This window comes from Glycine max, chromosome 3, assembly GCF_000004515.6.
Source record: "Glycine max cultivar Williams 82 chromosome 3, Glycine_max_v4.0, whole genome shotgun sequence".
Classification (NCBI taxonomy): Eukaryota; Viridiplantae; Streptophyta; class Magnoliopsida; order Fabales; family Fabaceae; genus Glycine; species Glycine max.
In genome coordinates, this window is record NC_016090.4 from 43,054,514 (window position 1) to 43,076,560 (window position 22,047).

The 22,047-nt window shown below is 31.5% G+C and overlaps 3 protein-coding genes and 1 pseudogene across 10 annotated transcripts; 3 read left to right on the forward strand and 1 right to left on the reverse strand.

Annotated features, from left to right (window-relative positions):
• Positions 1-407: 407 nt before the first annotated feature.
• Positions 408-1,324, forward strand: LOC106798270 (ABC transporter C family member 4). The gene is made up of 5 exons (XM_014774261.1): positions 408-530; positions 714-782; positions 944-1,021; positions 1,105-1,168; positions 1,251-1,324. The coding sequence occupies exons 1-5, from the start codon at positions 408-410 to the stop codon at positions 1,322-1,324; spliced, it is 408 nt and encodes a 135-aa protein (XP_014629747.1).
• On the reverse strand, positions 1,048-5,062 carry LOC100787904 (E3 ubiquitin-protein ligase BAH1). Of its 2 annotated transcripts, XM_003521516.5 has the most exons (7): positions 4,595-5,062; positions 4,038-4,282; positions 3,473-3,727; positions 2,906-3,043; positions 2,295-2,353; positions 2,006-2,153; positions 1,048-1,749 (listed from the first exon to the last, which is right to left on the reverse strand). In XM_003521516.5, the coding sequence occupies exons 1-6, from the start codon at positions 4,764-4,766 to the stop codon at positions 2,048-2,050; spliced, it is 975 nt and encodes a 324-aa protein (XP_003521564.1). In that variant the 5' UTR covers positions 4,767-5,062; the 3' UTR covers positions 1,048-1,749; positions 2,006-2,047. The 2 variants fall into 2 exon arrangements, with proteins under 2 accessions (XP_003521564.1, XP_014629434.1); XM_014773948.3 differs by lacking the exon at positions 1,048-1,749 and having other exon boundaries at positions 1,821-2,153.
• A 5,738-nt stretch (positions 5,063-10,800) lies between these two features.
• LOC100788795 (universal stress protein PHOS32-like) lies at positions 10,801-20,634 on the forward strand (annotated as a pseudogene).
• Positions 12,378-17,998, forward strand: LOC102663147 (V-type proton ATPase subunit a3). Of its 7 annotated transcripts, XR_001387591.2 has the most exons (11): positions 12,379-12,587; positions 12,807-12,965; positions 13,110-13,247; positions 13,967-14,097; positions 14,186-14,293; positions 15,044-15,154; positions 15,274-15,383; positions 15,478-15,651; positions 16,342-16,471; positions 16,857-17,049; positions 17,465-17,994. XR_001387591.2 is itself a non-coding variant. In XM_041014176.1 (5 exons), the coding sequence occupies exons 1-4, from the start codon at positions 15,148-15,150 to the stop codon at positions 16,441-16,443; spliced, it is 393 nt and encodes a 130-aa protein (XP_040870110.1). In that variant the 5' UTR covers positions 14,315-15,147; the 3' UTR covers positions 16,444-16,471; positions 16,857-17,997. The 7 variants fall into 7 exon arrangements, 1 of the variants encoding a protein (XP_040870110.1); XR_001387590.2 differs by having other exon boundaries at positions 12,378-12,587; positions 16,857-17,996; XR_005890804.1 differs by having other exon boundaries at positions 12,379-12,591; positions 16,857-17,996.
• Positions 20,635-22,047: the final 1,413 nt, after the last annotated feature.

Genomic DNA, 22,047 nt, shown 5'->3' on the forward strand with positions numbered 1-22,047 from the left:
ATTACTTTCCTCCGTTGAAATTCTCTATTTAAACACACTCTTAAAGGAATTTTAAACTTGGTTTATATTGTCTGTTTATAAATTAGTAACACTTTCTCATTATAATAATGCTTCGTAAAGTTACTCAGTTCTTACAATTGTGTTTATTGTCTGTATAGAAATTAGTTAAAAACCATAGTACGTTGCATGCAGTCTTGCGTTGTATATATTTTATCTTGGATAATGTTGAGTAACTTATTTTGTTAACAAGTGATATTTATGTCATTACCAAAATTTTATAATAAACTGATTGGGATGTTCTTCTGCTTGATGTAGAAAATGTTGGTTTATCTCTTTCTTATGGGTTGTCCTTAAATGGTCTCTTATTCTGGGCTGTCTACATGAGTTGTTTCATCGAAAACAAAATGATGTCAGTTGAAAGGATAAAACAGTTCACAAATATCTCATTTGAACCAGCATGGAATATGAAGGATCATCTTCCTCCTTCAAATTGGCCAGTTGAAGACAATGTAGATATCAAAGACTTGCAGGTAACTCGAGTATGAACAAATTGATTATTTTACATTCGAAAGCCACCTAACATTTGCAAAATAATTCATTGATTTCTATTGGTTTAAACTACTATCCTTAGCATTATTTCCCAATGCTGAATTTTCCATTATTAGTTTGCATTGAAAAATACTGTTATGGTGATTTGTGCTTCTGGTGAACAGGTCAGATATCGTCCAAACACTCCTCTGGTTCTTAAAGGCATTACTTTAAGCATTAGCGGAGGAGAAAAGGTTGGTGTTGTTGGTCGAACTGGGGGAGTCCAAAGTTAACTTTAATTCAAGTTTTCTTCAGGCTGGTGGAACCTTTAGGAGGAAAAATAATAATTGATGGTATTGTCATATCCGCTTTGGGGCTTCATGATCTTAGATCACGATTCGGTATCATTCCTCAGGAGCCCGTCCTTTTTGAAGGAACTGTCAGAAGCAACATTGATCCAATTGAACAGTACATAGATGAAGAAATAAGGAAGGTAAGTAATGTGCCAATTGAAATCTATTTACTTGCCTGGTGAATATTTTTAACCATTAGTCTAATAACATTTCATTACTATAGAGCTTGGAACGGTGTCAATTAAAAGAGGTTGTTGCTGCCAAGCCTGAAAAACTTGACTCTTTAGGTAGAGAGTTTTAGCATATTTCTTTGAGCTGCTACTTTAGTTTCATAATTTTACTAATGAGAATGTTGTTTGAACTTTTCAGTGGCAGATAATGGAGAGAACTGGAGTGTGGGGGCAGAGACAGTTGCTTTGTCTAGGAGGGTTATACTCAAGTGAAGCCGGCTCTAGTTTATGGATGAGGCAACTGCTTCTGTTGATTCTCAAACCAATGGTGTAATTCAAAAGATCATTAGACAGGACTTTGCAGCCTGCACCATCATCAGCATTGCTCTCAGAACTCCCACAGTCATGGACTTCGACAAAGTTTTAGTTGGAGTGCGGACTTAAACGTATACCCTGCTCTAGTTGGAGTGAACCAAATGGAGACCGGGGCCTCTAGTCAGCCATCACTGCCCCGGCAAGCTCGATGTCATGGCCAAATAGATAGAGACTCTGATGAAGGCTCAGACACAGCTCATGTAGCCTGCTCCATCACCCCCTATTTGTGATCTGTGTGGGGAGGCAGGCCATACCATAGCTAACTGTCAGATGGACAATTTCTTAGCCAAGGACATTACTTTCAACCGAGACAGCCCACCAATCTGTCATAAAATAAGATGAATCAACTTTCTAAACCCATTTTCAACTACAGATTAAGCCGTTTAGCCTGATCTCTCCATAATACTCATTTCTGAAATAGAATTAGAATCCCTTACTTTATAAGTAAGGCAAGAAGTAACGACATTCCCACAAAAAAACTTACAAATAGTTTAAAAGCGGCTTTGCCTTATTCAGAATATTATATACACAAAAACTATTAAACAGATGCATATTCACATTTCAGCCAAAACTACAAACCTTAAACTCTACAAAAGAAACTAAGAAAATTGCATGCTGTACTTAGACGCCCACGAATGCCCTACACTGTGAATCCCAGTGTTCCTTTATTTGCTTAACCCTCTCCACCCTTTCTGTCTGAATCCTCTGCTCCCAGTATTCCTGACAGCTGTAAAACGATTGAAATTATTAATATCAAAGGATATAGGTGAAAAAAGATCATATGAAACAGTTTTCTAATTACATCTATCTCTTCTTTTACCACCCTTGGTTTTAAGCCCCTGTAATAATGAAACAAATAGGATCATACCTTCGGCTTAACAGAATATTTAATTCTTCCAAGTGCACAGCACCTTCATAAACTGCTCCCTGCAATAAACAATAGTAGAATTATTTTAAAATTGCTTCAAAACCAGAACACGAAAAGAAAATTATATTGTAGTCAATTCTTAACAGTCTATAGTTGTTCAGAACTAATGTGCCTAAAATAAGTGTACATAGCTTCCTAACAAACAGCTATTTATCACTCATCACAGGATTTAAATAACCAAGGTCCAGAATGGAATAGGGAATGCACAAACTTGAGCATAGTCTATTTGGAAGATCTAAAAATTAGATGGTAAAACCGGCTTTAATGCTTGAGCTCTAACAAATTTCACATAAAATATAATCCGAAAGCTAACTGCAAATAAAGCTTAGTGTGATCCTGATCTTATGAGTACAAGATATTAATATCAGGTTGGTGACCATCCATTGGGAAGCTCTAATGACCAGTAGAGGGTGAATTGTGAGTTATTAATATGATTTATACACACCTTTTATTAACATGAAATTTCCCCAAGTTTTAAACCCTGTTACAATAATAAACTTGTAGGGGAGCGTGCAATAAAAATGTCATGTATCAGGATTCTGGAAGCTTACCTCACGACATAGAGGACACTTCATTTTAGGATCTGCAGACTTAAGTCCGTTAACAATAGATACTGATGCAGCTGAGCATGCACAAATATAGCAGAATATATGGCCGCAAGTCAGAGAAACTGGATCAAACACGGTGTCCTGTCACGGAGAAGCCAGATGAACAATATCAATGGATAACAAAGTGAAGGACAATCTAGGAAAATGCTTTTCCAAATCCCATAGGAAACATATTGTTTTACTTTTCGAAATCTAAGGTGATATTGTCGATTTACTCCATCTTTTTTATTTAAGTTGAATGCTTTGTTTTCGAAAAGTGAAAATCACTGATATTTATGAGATAAATGAAACCATATACAAATAAAACAGTTTATTATGAATAAGCATTCATTGTTTTGGTAAGAACAGAAGTTGACTTCAATTTAAAATTCATGTGTATAATCTTTAAGTAGACTAGACCCTGCTTGCATTCGTACAACAGTAATATAATAATATTCAAATAGACAATGAATAACACACTAAAATTGAGGCAAATTCATCCATTCCAATTACCGATATTGAGAAACTTACCAAGCATATAGAACAAGTCAAGTCAATGTCAACTTTGATAGAATCAAAGAGCTCACAAGTAAGTGCCGGTTTCCCATCCTTGAATGTGAGAGAACATCCATCGAACAAAGCATGTGCCTTCCTTGACTTGACCTTAGTTTCCCTTAAATTGATATGGAAGGCCATAAGCTCACAAAGCCAGGGACTTTGAAGAATCTCCTTGTGCATACTCTGGATCTGCGACTTGAACAATTGCCCTTGCTTGGAATAATGAATCTGCAGTGACAGTAGTAGAAATAAGAACATACAAAAAATACTCCTCGTGAATTTCACCAAAATTGACTAATTACTAATTACTATTAGCACACCTACCAAATTAAAGAAGGATTTTTAAAAACACAAAACTTAGATTACATGATTTTAGGTATTAGAGTTTTCCTTTGAACCTTTATTTCCTTTTTATATGGCATAAATCTCCAATTCTGATAGGAGAACAACACCAGAATACCAAAAGCATATCTAACAAACCATGTATAAGTTTTGTCCTTTGTAAAATTCATCTGAGAAGCATAAAAGATAATCATACCTTATCGTATTTTTTCAGTATTTTTCGAATTGCAATGGCATTTATGAGTGCATAAGTAACAAGATCTTTGCCTTCTTGAATCAGAGCCGTATGGTTCCCTTGTAATTTGCCTTTGATCCACAAGAAGTACTTTCTGACCCCAGAAGCGAGATGTAGCTCCAACAATTTCTGAGCACGCTGATTAAAGCACCCCACTATATCTGACATTTCATTGAGAAGGGAAGGGAAGAAGGTCCCATCGCACACTGAATAATTACAACACACATGCATCAAATGATAAAAGTTGAAACACTTCTCTGAATAACAATAAGAAAAAAGTCTCCTTGCACATAAAAAAAATGCTTTGGAATTGGTATATATATATATATATATATATATATATATATATATATATAACATATCATGCCTGCCATCATAGCAGGCAAATAGAGAGAAGAGGCTTTTTCTCCCTCCATCATTCTATTCTATCTCATGTTGATTGATTGCACTCTGTAAAGGGTCAAAATTAAAACTTTGAAAAGAAAAAAAGAGAGAAAAAAAAAAAAGATTTTGATTACCTGGGCAATGGTCGGGGCAGGTTTTGGCGGCAAGGGATGCATGAAGGGGTTTCTGGGATGAAGAGTTTCTCCTGCACTTCTTCAATATCTTTTTGAGCTTCTTGAATCCTACGCCCGGAAGCTTCTTCTCCTGGCCTTGCATGTACTCCTGGTATTTTTTGCAGAACTTCATGTTTTCCCTAGGATGAATTGCCCAAGAAACAGAAACGGCAACACAGAGAGTGAAGGAGTCTGAGAAAGAAAGAATAAAAAATGTGATTTCGGTTTAAGGTGTAGGATCGAAACTTTTTCCTTATATCCGATTCTGAATACTTGCATTCCTCCGTTTCCGTATGCCAACACCAACAGTTTAACACTTTAACGTGTGCCAATAATAATCTTTAGAAAATGACACCTTCCGACTCTATCTCGGCGAATTAGTCAAAATATCGGATCTTGCTCTCCTCATCAAGTTCATGCATAAATAAAGGCCTGGATGATATCCTTGGCCCTTGCAAATGTATACGAGTTGTAATTATCTTCTTTTTTTTTTAACTGATGTATAATTATCTTAAAAACAGTTTAGCTTCAAAAATTTATATTTATATTTATTTTAAAAAAATACTTAAATATGTTTTATGAGAAATTGATTGATCATGTAAAATAATTTTATATTACTATTTAATTATAATTTTTTTTATAAATTATTATATAGATAAATATGTTGATTTTATAAAATTATTTTAAAAATCATATAATCATTTATTTATAATAATTCAAATAATCAACGTGATAATATAAGACGATCTATATTATTTAAGTTATTGTTATTATACCCATCAATTAACGCTTACTTGACCAAGAAGCTACAAAAGTTACAAACTCAATATGAGAACAAATAACTGAACTTAACATGATATCTAAACTCATAACTTTTGTTGTTAATAAAAATTAATGAGAACAAAAGTAATATAAGAAGTTCACAGTACCAATGATTTATTCCCAACAAAACATTTTTGGTGTCAAAGGAGGGGCAGAGGCCCCAGAAAAGGTATGATCATAATTTACTTCCCTCATGGCGCTATATTATTATGGAATAATAGCTTAAAGTAATGTCTAATTGCCTTATATATTCCATTCCATTTTTCTTTAAAACTATCAAATTCCCCAAAAATAATTAGATAATTTGGCTAAATAAATTAATGAAAACTAATAATACATATGAATTAGACCGTAAGTGAATATAAAAATTGTTTTTTTTTTACCTAATTCATGCTTTGAACCATATTTTTCACCAGCAGATTTGGGTCTAGTGAAGGACACTAATCTCTCAGTACATGATAAATGAAGACTTGAATCTCTATCAGTTTATGTTTAATGTTGGATCGTACTTCGAATATAATTGTTTCCGAAAAGAAAGACACCTAAAAAAAACAATCAATTCAATTTTAAATTTTTAATCAAATTGTTTAACTCGGATTGGATGAAAAACTTTAAAAAGCTGAACTAAATTAATTCAATTAAATATCTCTAATTTGATGAACTCAAAACATAAAATATTATCTAAGGGGTTTATCTAATTCGCATTGAACACTATATAAAATAAGAACTTGCTATGTTTTTATTATATTTTATTTGAGTTACTTATAAGTAAATATTTTCGCTTATAATTAATTATACTACTTATCTTGTCTAAACTATCAAACAATTTCTTATTTAGTGTTATGATCACTGAATAATCCTAAAAGTCATAGGTTCAGAATTTGAAAAAGAATCTTCTTCATAACTTATTTATTAACCGGCTATATTTGTGTAATGCCTTGATTTTTAAATTTTTTTTGTGAATACCTTGATGTTGTTTAGTGTTATAAGTTATCGAAAAAAAAAGTGCCAAACTTATAAGTACGTTTGAACGAGATTTTGGAATTCGGAAACGATAAATCAAGTATTTTGCGACGTGTAAAGAAAGCAGCGGCGATGCCACATGAATAGAAATATGTTCTTGATGTGTAGGTGATTATGGGCCTACATATAGTCACACTCATTTGCAAAAGCAAATTTACAAAAGCATAATAGAATGTTTATCCAAAAAACATACAGTATAATTTTTTATAATTTAACATGATATTTTTAAATTAATGGTAAAAGGATTGATTTTAAGAAAATTAATATTTAAATTTAATTTTTGTTAAAAATATTTTAAAAGTAACATTAGGTAAGTTAATTTTATTTAAATAATAAAATTTAATCATTTTAAAATAAAGTATATTCTAAAAACTTTAATGAGAAAAATTATTTATTCTTGATACAAAAGTGAAATAAAAAATCAATGTATCAAAATTAATTTCGAAAACATTAAAAACTAACCATACATTTTGATGTATTACTCCCTCTATTCTTTTTTATATATCTTTCAAGATTATTAAGTAGAGATTAAAAACTGCAATAAAATGTTTATGAGAAATCTTAAAATAAAATGTACTCTTTCCACAAGCAACGCTCCACCCCCAAATATACGCAGTGCCGCCATGTTCAAAGGCTCTGGTACGTTACACTTTTGGTGTGACAGTGAAGTGAACAGGTTTACGTTGCGTCCACGAAACAAAGTGGTCCCCTTCCCCCTCATCTCCTGTTAATCTTTTGTGATAGTTGTCAACTTTGCCATGAATGTCATATATATTCATATACTATCCGTTTTAACGGTTGCATTTTCACACTTCACAAGCAAAAAAGCATGCTACAAACTTTATTTCTATCACAGCATTAACAGCTAGCTCCGTTTACAATTTATACTGTTTTACAAACTAACTAAAAATTAGAAAATTAATTGGAAGTTGAAAAGTTAGTGGCTACATGAAAATTGAAAAATTAGCTCATTAAATAAATTAAAAATATTTGATAAAATATAAAATTAATTATTGAAGTAATTAAAAAGTTTAAAATAACAGAAAAATAATAAAATTATGATTTATTTAAAAAAGATAACATGAAAAATGATTAAATATATCAAAGATAAAAGTGAAAAACAATATAAAAAATTAAAAAGAAGAAATTAACGTTTAAAAAATGTTACTTAAATAGTATTTCAAAATATGCTAAAAATTATTAAAAGATATTATTTACTAAACAATCAACTAAGTTTTTAACTAGTAAAAAAATTTAAAAATTAACTAAAATATCTTATCAAATATAGACTTAGTATCTACCTTGAAACTATGGGAGAAAGATTTTCTCTTTCTTTTTTTTATAAAAAAAAAAGTATATCTTTATCTAAAATCAAAATTTATTGAGATGTATTTAAAGAGTTAATTTGTTTAAATATATGTTTTTTCACATGCAAAAGTTCAGAGATGAAATCGTTGATCATATGTTTTTATTAACTATTTATATTATGTCAGTAGAAAAATATTTTATCTATTTCTTTCGTTAATGTATTTTTTGGAAAATAAATGAATGACTATCATGAAATCATAGGAGAAAGATTTTCTTAAATTTTTCCATCACTATAAGCTAATATGAGAAGACATAAATGATTAAAGATCCAATACAAACTTTTTCCTTTCTCTTGGGAATGAATTTAAATACCTTAATGTCACTTTCCTCACTTGATGGGAAATTCTTCCCAGAGAAATCTCTTAATACTCTAGAGCCAGGTGATTAGTTACGTACAACGAGGTAGAACCGTGAAATTATTTGTAGTTTAGACCAATACGTTAATCCTTTAGATAGATTTCTGCATGATAAGGTCAGTATGTTACTGATGTCTTGTATGATAATATAAGGATTCCTTTTCTTTCTATCACTTTTAGTTTAAAAATGAAATGAAGATAATATACTTATTGAGAGTATCATTTATTGTCCCTAATAAATGAAGAGGACTTTCTCTAAAATCATGTAGAGTTTATACAGAAATAAATCACATGTGGTCCATGTGATCAAGGATTGAAATGATCTTCCCTCTGAAATCTCTAGCTAAATTTAAATATACAACTTGAAAGTTTTGTTTCCATAACCAACATCTTTGTTTTTTTATAATTTTTTTTACCTATTTTCTTTGTTGTACTTTTTTTTTCTCTGTTGTACTTTAGGAAATGCTAAAGGGATATTAACCACCATGAATGACAGGGAAAGGAAGTCGATCAATATAATATAATCAAGTTGTCAGTGCTTTGTTAATTACTACCAAAGTGTGTGTTCGCACTCAAATTCACTTTACGCTCGTGTACACCGCACACAGAAAAATCTTGACAGTGGTTTTAAATTGAACTTATCTAGATCATATCTATAATCTATTGATGATGAAAATGGCATATTAGGTTTCTTTTACCAAATTTTGTATCTTTACGACTTTATTACCGACACTGATCTATCTATATTATATATTATACGCCTCAGCCTCACACTTTACATCCAGTAAACTCATATTCTTATGATCCTTTAAACGGATGGCCGTGGTACTTTACTCAGAAGCCAAAATGGACAATAAATCATTCTTTTTGACGATTAGGGACAGCAAGTGGAAGGATCACTAATAATTGTCGAGCATTATTCCATTATCCATATCATATATTAAATCAGCCTATAAACAAGCTTAGATGCACTAATAGTGTGCCGGATAGAGTGTAATTTTCTCGCCATTAGTAATGGACTAAAGCTAAGGTAGAACCAGAGTAAGAATGTGACTCTTGACATAGGTAACACTAAAGAATACAGACCATGACCATCACAGAAACAGTTGATGTTATCCTTCTTATGTTATTTTTTTTATCATCATATTAATACGAAATAATAATGTTAACGGAAAACAGTAATTATTTTTTATTAAAAATTATAGATATACACAAAATGATAAACACGTATTTTATATCTAAAACTAGAATATTTAAATCTAAATTACTTGATTAAAAATATAAATTATTATTATTATTACTTATATCAAATCCACGTTGATTTCATATTATATAATTACATGTCAACAACAACCCACTTTGGGAAAGTGACAATCTTTTATCAGTCAAATATAAGTCATTCGTTTGCTCGGTTTTGTATTTAAATCGTCCCTTAGCATTAATTAATTGCGTTTGTCGTTTCTTCGTGCTTCTACACGTCTAATAATTTATATCAGAGAAATAGTTAAATTCCAATTTGAGAAAATAATGTTATTTTAATGCCATTAGTTAGAACTACATAAGAAGATCGAATACAACGTCCATAGTGATTCAGGTGACCAAATTGACAATGTAATATAGATAGAATTGAAAAATAAAAAAAATAAATAAAAAAACTTAAGATTGAGAGATATGCTGAAACTTAAAAGAAAATGACATGTACAAGTGTTTTTTATTTTGAATAATTTTGTATAGTAAATATTAAATGCATTTTATATTTATAATAAATAATATTTAGTTTTTCGTTTAATATTTTATTTGTAGGTATAATTGGAAGATTTGTAGAAAAATACAGCACTATTCATTTTTCTTTATCTAGAATTCTAGATGTCTTTTTAAGAAAATAATGCATTCGAAGTGCAAGAATCAACAACCCAAATTTGAATATAATAAAAGATGGGCTTTGGCGTTTTTTTTCAGAGGTGGAGTGATTTGTTTTAAAAGACACGTCCTTGGTCCAATTGATCGCCTTGCTTGGGCTACTGTATGATCACTAAATATGAAAGTGTGGGGGAATTAAACTGTTAATAAGAGCCTAAACCAAGCCGAATTTATTTAACCTGCAAAACGTTTTTTTTTTCATTGCATTGGTTTAAACTTGAACAGTTACCCATTAGAGGTGGCTAATGAAGGATTTGTGAAATTTACATGAAATTATAGGTTCAAACTCTGTTGCTACTATTATGCAACACACACATAAAAAATAAAAACAAAAACTTGTACAAGCTTTGTTTTTTCTTGTCATTTTTGTTATTTCACTAGATAGAAGCATACCATATCTTTAGATGGTATCATTTCTTTTATAATTGAACAAGAAACAAAGAAACAATGATTTTTACCTAACGAGAATATAAATATTCTCCTATATTATAAAGAGTTTAATTTTATATTTACGTTAAAATAAAATATTTTACATAAACATTCAAGAGGAATTCACCTTATGGTACTATTGATAAATCTGTTTATTTCATTGATATGTCAGGAACCTGAAAGTCCAGACGATTCCTTTCTTTATTTTTATTTTATAATATTAAATTTGATCACAAATAGCCTCTAAGCCCGGAAGAAACTAAGGCATATACGGATATACCAAGTGTATGTAGGTTCATATCAACAGATATAACAGACTTTCTCTACAATTTACCCTCTTTTTTTTTTTTTTTCTTTCCTCCCCAAGATGCATCTTTCTTCTTTCTTCGACAAAAAAAGAGAGCTATGTCAACTGGAAACAACCAGAGCTTCGCATAAATCATGGTTAATAATAGGTTTATGACCCATTCGGCACAAAAAAAGAAGAAAATAACTTACGTGGTTGGTGACAGTTATAAGCGGTCCAGAATCCACTGTCCAGTTTCCACCTAGTAAAGTCTAGAACAGAATCCCGAATAGTACGATGCTGTTTGATCCACGAACCCGATGCAAATGCTCCTGCAGTAGTTGTAGCTTCTATCCGACGCTTCCTTCGAATGCGAATAAACTCCAACACCTAGTAGCCAGCGCAAAACGCCACATGGTAGTAAAGTTAGTTAGCGTAGCACCCAAGTAACTCGCCTCATTAATTAACACAAACAGTGATCGAGGACACAGGCAAAGAATCTTAGAGGTACGTTGCAACTGGAAATCCATGGCAACGAGTTTGCCAAAGGCAAAGCAAGTGTTGGTGGTTGAAATCGACGACAGTGATTTCAGCACTTACGCTCTCCAATGGACTCTGGATCACTTGCTAGCCCCTGCAAATATTCCTAACTTCAAGCTTTTTCTTGTTTATGCAAGGCCTTCTGTTACCTCTACTGTCGGTTTTGTTGGCCCTGGTAACTAACTCTTCATTGTCCGTTTTTTTCCATTTTTCTTGTTGAATGTTCATGGTGTTGATATATTTCGTAATTAAATACGATGATGTTTTGCATGCAGGAGCCGCTGAGGTGTTGCCTGTTGTCGAGGCCAATTTGAAAAGAACAGCTGCAAAAGTCACTTAATATGCTAAAGAACTATGCAAGAAGAAATCCGTATGTGCTATTTAATTTCATGCTATCGGTTTCTATTTCCAAAGTTTGCATGTTTTTCAACCTTATTCATGCACATAAATATTTGTATGAATAATGTATTGCAGCATGCCACTTGCTTGGATATCATAGAAAAGGTTAACATCGGAGAGTAGACAGAAAATAATAATCCATTATTTAATTAATGTATTTTGTTAGTATGTGTTCTTCGGATGTGTTAAATAATTATAAAAAGAAAAAGTAGTATAACATTTAATATATCAAAAAATAAAAACAAAAAAAGATGATTAATAAACATATTAATACTAATTTTAATCCTTAACCTATTACGTATACATAAAGAAAATTACTTTCGATCACTATTAAAAAAGTGTTTTTTACATGTGCCAACAACGATAATTGTCAGAAATTCTCGTTAAAAACAATACGAATTAAGGGGATTTGACAACGAAAATGATTTTTGAATTATCTTGGAATCATAAGTTTAAGAATGATCATTCAAAAATTGTTGAAGAGTGAGAACAATGATGGATTTTTGAAAATCGTCATAGTTAAATGATGAGTAAAAAAACGATTTTACAAAACCATCTATTATCATTCTCGTGGCTCATTGTTCTCTCATTTCTCATGCAGCTCTCTCCCACACTAACCCTCTCCTTTCACTCGCGCCTTCTTCTCTCCTTCCATTCGTCGTTGTCGAGACCCTCGAACCTCTGCGCCCTCTCTCACTCAAGCTTTCACTGTGCCCTCTGTCTCATGAACTTTTGCGAAGCTACACCGTCACAGTTCCTCTCTCAACTCTCTCCGTCAAAGCTCTCTGTGAAGTGTTTCTTTTCCTTCCATGTGGGTACTATAGTTGAATCCATGGCCCCTTTGACTGCGTTGTGTGTGGCTAAGGCAACAATGATTACTTATATTATTTAGGGTGATTTCTAATTTCTAATTAGTTGACAATGTAAAAATCTTTATTGTGACAATGTGTGAATATTAAAATCCTTTCTATTTGTTTTTGTTGTATTACAGTATTAGTAACATTCTCTTTTTCCTTTCTTCAATATTCAGAAAAGGGATCCTAATGTGTTTGCGCAACTTCTAGAGTATGACAAACGTTTTGGGCAATATGGAAGTGAGTACACATTTTATGACTACAATCACCTTAAGGATATTCCATCAGAATTGAAGCATTCCTACAAAGTTGTAGTTGCTGATCCTCCTTACTTGGTGAGAATTAATTGCTGAGATTTTACTCTGTAAATCAGTGTCTTCTAATTGTTTATGACGAGATAATCAGTTTAAAGAATTTCCAAGAAATAAAACTGTATCCTAGATTGGGTGTTCTAATCGTTGTATTACAATTACTTGTAGGTGAAGTGCAGAAAGAAAAAGCAGCAGAGATCTTGGGCTTGCATCCTTGTGGTTTTAGTCCCCAACACTCCAGCAAACTTGGAAATGAGTTTCGGATGTTCTCAAACTATGACCTTGGAATGAGACTAGGAGGGCAAGGTGATGCTATATTATTTGCTTTATGCTTCTGTTACTTTGTTTTTTTCCTTTTTACCTCATTCACCTGGGAGCTGGTTTTCTCCTACTACCTTAATTCCAAATTAACCTATGTTATAAGATACAATGTTAGTGTGGGTGTGTGTTAGTGTAGAGAAAATTTTGTATGATGTTTTGAGCTGATGGAAATTTTTTATATGGTATTTGATGTTTGGAAGTCAATTTGAGCTAGATTTGGGACAATGGGGGCCTCAAGCTCCAAAATGGAGGATGATAAGGCACTGCAACTATGTCATGAAAGGAAGAAGTTTGTGAGGCAAGCACTTGATCATTGGCCAAGTTAGCAGAGAAGGGTGGGTGGGTGGGTGGGTGGGGGGGGGAGTGGAGAGTTCTTGAATAGTGGATCATTTTTAGAGTTCTCCTTTGGAGTTGTTATTTCTTGCACATTACTTTATCTTTGGAATTTAGCTTTTGGGGTATAAGTACGAGGGTCTTTTTAAGGAGGTTTCCCCCACAGATTTACAAATGGATTGGACAGTTCTTCTCAATTGATGTTTTCTTTTTCTCTCTGTGGTTTTGTGATTTTGCTCTTACATCAAGAGGGATTTGTTGTCCTCCAAACTCATTGTATTTTCTTTTTTGTTTCAATATTTTATTTTGTTTTTATCATAAACAAAAGTATTGATATTATGTTTTTAAATTTGTTTGGGGATTCATATTAGTCCTTGTGAAGATAATAAGATGTGGAGAGATGGCTCGTAGATTGCGTTTTTTCAAGGAGCAAATGTTGAAAGCTGGTGTTTCACCAAAATATTCCACAACACCAATTGATGTGAACATTGATGAAATTGAGGTAAGTGAGCATGCTTGTGGACAAAGTTGGTTTCCACTTTCTACTTTATTTTATTTTATAATTTGACATCTGGTATGTCTTGTAATAGGTAAAACTTACAGAAATTGAGTTAGAGTTAACTGAGATGAATGCAAATGGTGAAAAGTTGCAACGGTCATACGACGAGCTTGTGTAGTATAAGCTTGTTCTGTAGAAGGTACCGTGGCTATAAGGATTACTATGCCCTTTCATGGTGTATAATTATGAAAATAACTAGAAAAGGGTAAATTAATGACTTTTCCTAAATTATATTGGAAAAATAAAAAGAGAAAATATTTATTTGTTAAGATGTCCCACATTAGCTAGGAATATGGTCAAAATACTCTTATAAGAATTGAACAATCTTCTCCTCTCGAACTAGCTTTTGGAGTTGACTTTGGTCCAGTCCATTTTTAGTATAGTATTAGAACCTATGAGTGTGAAGGGTGTGTGTTAACAATAAGATATCCCATGTTGGTTAGGAATATGATTAAAATACTCCTTACAAGACTTAGGTATAAGCTATTTTGTGGAACTTAATTAAAATCAAATATGTGCAATCCTAAGTCAAACTCAATTTATTTTCATATGCTTGCGTTGCGGGCTTCTTGACTTATATTATTCCACTCCCTTGTTCAATGGATGCATTAAGGATAAATTTAGAATAAGTAATAATTGCATGGTGTTTAAGGAAAGAAAAATGAGGAAAGGATAGAATTAACAGTTTTATTGAACAACTGAGAATAAAAGAAAGAATTTTCCTCCATGGGTCCCCATTTCACAAAGGGTGCCCTTTTTCACACATACTATTTCTCCTAATTGATCCCTTCATCCATATTTCTCCCTACCAATCTAATTGATATCCTCTCTAACGACCTAACTACTATTCCCCCATCTCCTATCCTAACATGTGGTTGTCTGAAAATAGGTTGTGCTTGATATAACACAAAAATGTGCCAAGACATGTATTTCTACAAGTTAAAGAGAGATACAGGCTACGATTTGTATAATGCAATTTAGCTAAATCAGTAAATGAGAGGTATATTTGTTTTTTTTATCTATGATGTATTCTTGTTATTTTGTAGGATTGAAATTTTAGATGTATAAATCAAAAGATATTATTGGCCAATGACTAAATAATTATTGTCGTTTTTCAAGCTGGTGAGTTTTTCCACTCAGCTCAAAGCCGAGACTTAGAGCAGCAGAGAGAACATGAATTATGCCACCTGAGTGGGGAATCTATAGAAACACCTTTATTACAGGACCAAGTAAGCTTCTTACCTGCTCATAGCTAATATTATTTTATACTGTTGACAATAACCTTTTAATGAATTGGTCCCTGCTGTTTGTTTTGTTGTGAAGGAATTGTCTGTTGATTCATCAAAGCAAGTTAAGTTGGGGTTTTTAGCAGGTCTTGTTCCCAGGGAAAAGTCCATGGTATTTGATAGAATTTTATTTTGTGCTACTAGAGGAAATGTATTTTTGAGGCAGGCGACTGTTGAGGATCCCGTCACAGACCCTGTTTCTAGAGAAAAGGTGAATGCCCCCTCCCCCAATCTACAGAGAATGTATGATATAAAACAATGAGTTATACTGTTGTAAGCAGCGGGTGATTGTTAAAGTTCTTATATTGTTGCTTTCATTATAGTTGATAGTCTTGGGTCGATGCATGCAAGTCTAGACGCATTCATTTTGACTTTTTAGTGTTTGTACGAGCAATGGGTGCTATTGTGCATCATTACATAAAAGGGAGTTTGTTGGCTATTGATTCTTGTCAATGTTATATTATTGTCCACTCACATATCACAGCTAGCCATGCCCACAAAAAAAGATGTATTGACAGATTCGTCTCATTAATAGTGATTTTTCATTTGAAACGTGAATAAGAGATCAATCTCTTTAATTGTATTGTATCTTGGGTTTTCTAACTTTATTTGACTGTTATGTTAATACATAATATTGCACCTGTGTGTTGGTCTTGGTGGGATTAGCAAATTAAAAAAATGGAGGTGATTATTGAGTGATAAGCTTTGTAGTCTTCTATTTTTATAACAAGATTGGCTACTTGCTTTGTATTATGCTTCTAATATTGGTCTCTGCTGTACCTATAAATCCATGGTTGCTAGTGAACATATAATAAATGAGATTCTTCATTTTTGGTTGAAATAAATTTCTGCTTGTTGACAAATTTTTCTGTTTTATATTCTATTCTATGATGATTTACAGATGTTCACCTGCAGACTGAGAAAAAAGTTTTTGTGGTCTTCTATGCTGGTGAAAAAGAAAAAGCCAAGATTCTTAGATGTCTCCTGTAACCATAGGGCATAGAGTGAGTGCATGAACAATAGCCAAAGAGGTAATTAAGAAATATTTCCTCAAATATGTCTTCCTTAACCATACTCGCTTACTGTGAGTACTAAGTACATGCTATTTGAAAGCACAGATTAGTCAAAGCTGTTTAAGATTGATTGATGGTGTAACTTACATATTCTTCCTTTGTAGTTGGACCACTCTTTGTGCTCGATCTTAAATGATTTTCTTAATGGTGAAAGATATTATTGAATAATAAAATGAATTGTTATAGTTGCTAGTGGATAGCATAATCTTTCCTTTTCATGTGAAACAACAACATTTATCTAGCTAAGTTATTTTTTGTGGATGTTTTATTCAGAAGAACCTTCATCTTTATATGTTTGTGTGAAGTTACAATTTTTTGGACTTATCTCTGATTCTCTAAACAGTTTTAAAAAATTCAATTTGAGCTACTGCATCGGGATAACTTGCTAAATACTATTGGGGAAGACCTTCATCTTTATAGCATAATGATTTTCTGGAAGACCTTTAGAATCGAAGACCACTATAGATGTTGGACTACTGCACCGGGATAACTTGCTAAATACTATTGGGGCTCAATTTGAGCAACGAGATGTTTTGGTATGTCAAAAATAAAAACTAACAATGTTCTATATTATGCATGTGATGAACATGAATTTATATGCCTGTTTGCCTACTTTATCATGCTTTTAATTTGATTAATTATAAATTTTCATTCTCAAGTGTACGATTTACTTGTAGACTAATTTATTTTTCTATTGGAAAGATGAGGTTTAGTTATTGATAATATGTGCAGAATAAGTGCAACATTCATCTTGTTTGCATGATCATGTGTTTGCAACAAGTTTGCTGTGTAAGTTTAATGTGCAATATATCATTAGAATTCGGATGTACCAAAATAATATTGTTTATGTCATATAACTAGATCAGTCATTTGTTGTTCTCTTACAAGAAGTGGAACCTTACACTAGCTCTACCAATGTTGGCTCACTTCAAGTTATTTTTTGTTTTGCAGATATATATTAGTATACCATCTCCAATTTGTGGTTCATTAGACTTTGTTTTATAGTCCTCAGAAAAATTTACCTTATAAATGAACTTGTTTAAATTGAAATATTAATGGATAATTCATGTCTTCAATATAACTATCAATTTTACATTACATTTAGACAGCGTTGAAGGTGTATTCCACTAGGTATTTGTCCAGCTTTTTATAGCAATAAATACTCGGTTGAGTTCAATATGTCAGAGGCAAATTGAAATAATTAGATTAGCAACCACAAGGTAAAACTTCAAATAGGGAGATTACATGGACAATATTTGAAACCTGAATGGAAATTCATTGATTTATTATTAAGAAATGTGAATTCTAAAGTCCATATCATTTAAACAATTCAAATATAAAGGTTAAAATTCAATGATTTCTAACACATTGCAAGGTTAAACATCAAATAGGGAGATCACATGGATAAGATTTCAAATTTGCATGGAAAGAAAAAATGTGAGAGTTTTAACTATAAAACAAAATAAACAGTAAAAAAAATAGCATCGATTTCTAAAAAAATGTTTTTAAAAGTATTTACTTTTTAAGATAATTTTTATAATTTTTTTTAGAATGTACACATTCTTTGACAGTGTTCTAAAAACCATCTTAAAATGTCTATCTTTTAAGATAATTTTCTAAAAAACCATCTTTAAATTTTGACGTTTTTTTTTAACATTATTTAAACAAAAAGTCTAATATTCTAAAATGGTTTATAAAAAAACAATATAGAAATTAACATTCTAAGACAATTTAAAAATCATCATTTGAAAATGTTAACTTTTTACGATGATAAATTAAAAAATAATTGAAAATCATCAAGGAAAATGTCAAATAAAGTGTTTTTTGTAGCAGTGGATACTCTTATACTACCTGCTCGCTTGGTAGTTATCATATTCAATCGGATAGTTTTGATATGTTTGTGCTAATTTATTTTTAAAAAAGGCTAGGAAAAAAATACAAGACTATAATATGGTAGATCAACAATATTTTTTTTAGCAAAGATCATTGGAATCACCTCTTTTGATTTTTTATCTCATTGTTATTTAATGTATTTGACTTCTCAGTTGTTGTCAATGTGTTGCCCCTTTAAAATTATATAACTTTCATGATTTTTAAAATTAAATATTATCATTAAATATTAACACAGTTCTTATACAGGGTTATTTTGATGGGACAACACAAGAACAACATAAAAAGAGACAATAAAAGACAAATCTGTTGTTTGATATTATCAACCATCATATGATTTACCGTCTCAATCAATAATCAAATTATGTGACACATAAATAATTTAATAATTATTATTTGAAATCATGAATGATGTGATTGTCCATGAACCATCTAATAATTTCTCCTTTGTTCCTCAATTAAAAAATAAAAAATATTGTTTAATTAAGAATTTGAAAGTAATTAACCCTTTTCTTACCGGACTCCTTCTGTGGTATGCTTCCCATGGAATTGGAATTTGGAAGGAATTAAGGGGGGAAAGTATGAAATTTCTTATAGAAAAGAAAAAGGGAAGGGTATTTTTTTGTCGATTGCATAATGCCTGTCTGGTTTGTTTTGCGTTTATTAATTCTGTGACGTGTGACTTGTGAGACGGCATAGCATATCCTCTGGTTCTGGACCCACGCTAACAATCTTCGTTGTGCTCCACGTGGGACATGTTTGGATCTTACTCTATGGTGTCAACAAGATGTATCAGTAGTTCAGTACTATGCTGTTCCAATTTTAATAGTTTGAACGTGACCTCAACTTAATGATGCATCATTCTCATTTCTCAGAGCTGCAGAGTAGTACCTCTAATAGCTTTTGTCTTCGTTTAAAGAAAGAAGCTAATATCATTATCAGGATCCGTCACATCCCAGTTCATAAGCCATGGCCAATTTGCATCTTATGGTTGATTAATTTTAATTAATGGCTTCAATTGCCTAATAAGCCACCACGGGAGGTGCATTAATATACGTTATAGATTCCATGTAAGCTTGTCCTTTTGGGGATATATTTAAAAAGGTACCGAATAGTGCACCCATCCTTCTAAGAAAATCAATACAGATAAGATACGATGCTGTATTATTTTACATTTTTTTATGTTGAAACGTTATATAGTATGCGTGGTTTATACCTGTGCAATTATTATCTGATGGATAATTTAAACAGGTAAATGACGTAGCAGTGGAAGTGCTAGAAGGTGATCCTAGAAATGTTCTTTGTGATGCCGTGGAAAAGCATCATGCTTCAATGTTGGTTGTGGGTAGTCATAGTTACGGGGCTTTAAAAAGGTACAGGCTCATTTTGATTCTAGTGATTATTTTTCTGTTGCTTTCTAATGATATAGGTCATATAGGAGAGTATGACAATTTTTTTTCTAAAATTTGTGAACGGGGGTAAGATATATTAAATTGTGTTCTAGCATTCTCAAATAAACCAACATCATCCTAACTAAAATTGCCAAGAACATGAGTAAGATATTAGTGTTAGCACACCTTAAATCCATGGGAATTATTGGTATCTCCATCTGCTCCTTTGTTTTTTTTGTTTGTTTTTTTGCTGCATAAGCCAGCTTGACAATTTTGTTTTTGATATGGTCTCTAACTCTCTATGTTAGTTCTTCCGTAGTTAGCACATGTAGTTTTTGGGCTCATCTTTAACAGTTATCTACAGTCATTGTCACTTCAATCCATGGCAACTTTTTCCCATGATAGCTATTTTGTTAGTTGTTTTATGTAAGCCAGGTCTTTCACTTCAAAATATCTTAATTCAGCTTTGTTTTTTACACCACCTTTATTTGCAGGGCGGTTTTAGGTAGTGTAAGTGACTATTGAGCTCATCATGCTCACTACACTGTCATGATCGTGAAGAAGCCAAAGGCCAAACACTGATCTCGATCGTTGGCTGCGATTTAATAGCAATGAACATAGATCTTTTCAGAAAAAGGAAAAATAAATGTTCTTAAAAATTCATAATGTTGTCATTTTCTCCATGCCTAGCTGACTCTATGATTTAAGGTTCATTTTACTTTTTTATTTTTAAATTTCGAACCGACAAATATTTTATGTAAGCACAATACTTTTTCCCTTCACGGCCACCTGGCTTATTTTGTTCAAAAGCAATTTGTTTATATAAATGTTACTATTGCGTGTGTATGACCCATTTTATCGCATTAAATTGGCTTGTTCATTCTCGTATATAAAGTTTATGAACAGAGCGAGGGTCAATGGACAATTGCCAATTGGTCACGTAATTTTTTATTGTACTATGGTGGTAATGAGATTTTGAAGTTATACAAAATATTCAAACCCTTCATTCCTAATTCAATCCTAATGACTTAATTTATCATGAAGTGTAATGCGGCGACTAATTTCCTCTAATTCTGAATTTCTGATTATAGCCTATCCTCAAAGCTTTAGATTCTATTGGTGCATGAGTTGTTATAATTATTTTGCTACGGTGAACATTTACATATTATAGTTTTTTATTATGAGGTTTTATCATGTTGAAGAATTTAATCTTTTTTATATTATAAATATTTAATTACTCTTTTGTTCCTTATATTTTTTATTATTAAATTATTATGTTAAGATTATTTTTTAAAATAAAACTAATATTTATCTAGTATTCCAAAAAACATTTGATAGCATTCCAAATTTATACAAATTTGAAACTAACAACATGGAAAATCTAATCAAATAGTGATGAATTAACCACACTTGAAATAATAAACAAAATAAGAAAACTTCACTTAATTGTAATCGCATAAGAGATATGTTCAAAATCATCATGAATCTTGTTTATTGTTGAACAAAGAACTCCAAAGATACTCATGGGGGTAAGAAATGATGAGCTACTTGAATAGTTTATTGTTTATTAGCTTTGATAACATTTACTACTGTCGATTAAATTTGTAAGAATTTTTTAGGAGTGAATTTAAGATATTAGAATCTAATTAATAAAAAACTTTTATATACCTTGTGAGCTAATTTAATTTACGAATTAATTAATAAGAATTTTTTAATATATTTTAATGCAGCACATATCAATAAAAGTTAGAGACTCTCTCTTAAGTTTTCACAAGTATTTTAAAAATTAATTAAATTATCTTAATTGTATTTTTAGTTCTCATAATAATTCTCATAATTTTTCAGTTCTTATCATAAAAATTCAATCAATAATTAACATAAATATAACAGAGGTACTCATTTCTTGATTAGACATCCTATTTATTCTCAAGAAATCAATGTTTGAAAAATCAAGGTATCGTAAATTTAATTACATTTTTAGTATAGCATTTTTTATGTTCTTTTAGAATAGCATTTAAACCAACAATAATTTCCAAAATCATTTAAGAACAAAGAAAAACATTATGAATTTATCAAATAAAAAAAGCGTTAAACACGCACACTGTAATACACCTCGCGCACAAGGTTTTGGCCAAGAATTTGCCTTAAATTATAAAAGAAAGAAAAAAGCGACGTGGCTTAATGAAATCCATGTAAAAATCATAAATTAAGAAATTAAATAACTCCAAAGAAAAGCACAATTAGGACTTAAAT

What these genes read in the sequence shown, in the direction of transcription:
- LOC100787904 (XM_003521516.5), bottom strand. Translation starts at nt 4,766, where the DNA reads ATGAAGTTCTGCAAAAAATACCAGGAGTACATGCAAGGCCAGGAGAAG. An exon ending in TGACTTGTTCTATATGCTTG is followed by an intron (nt 3,044 to 3,472) that starts GTAAGTTTCTCA and finishes TCTCCGTGACAG; the next exon opens with GACACCGTGTTTGATCCAGT. An exon ending in AGTGTCCTCTATGTCGTGAG is followed by an intron (nt 2,354 to 2,905) that starts GTAAGCTTCCAG and finishes TGTTTATTGCAG; the next exon opens with GGAGCAGTTTATGAAGGTGC.
- LOC102663147 (XM_041014176.1), top strand. An exon ending in CACCTTTATTACAGGACCAA is followed by an intron (nt 15,384 to 15,477) that starts GTAAGCTTCTTA and finishes TTTGTTGTGAAG; the next exon opens with GAATTGTCTGTTGATTCATC. An exon ending in ACCCTGTTTCTAGAGAAAAG is followed by an intron (nt 15,652 to 16,341) that starts GTGAATGCCCCC and finishes GATGATTTACAG; the next exon opens with ATGTTCACCTGCAGACTGAG.
- LOC106798270 (XM_014774261.1), top strand. Translation starts at nt 408, where the DNA reads ATGTCAGTTGAAAGGATAAAACAGTTCACAAATATCTCATTTGAACCA. An exon ending in TAGATGAAGAAATAAGGAAG is followed by an intron (nt 1,022 to 1,104) that starts GTAAGTAATGTG and finishes TCATTACTATAG; the next exon opens with AGCTTGGAACGGTGTCAATT. An exon ending in TGAAAAACTTGACTCTTTAG is followed by an intron (nt 1,169 to 1,250) that starts GTAGAGAGTTTT and finishes TGAACTTTTCAG; the next exon opens with TGGCAGATAATGGAGAGAAC.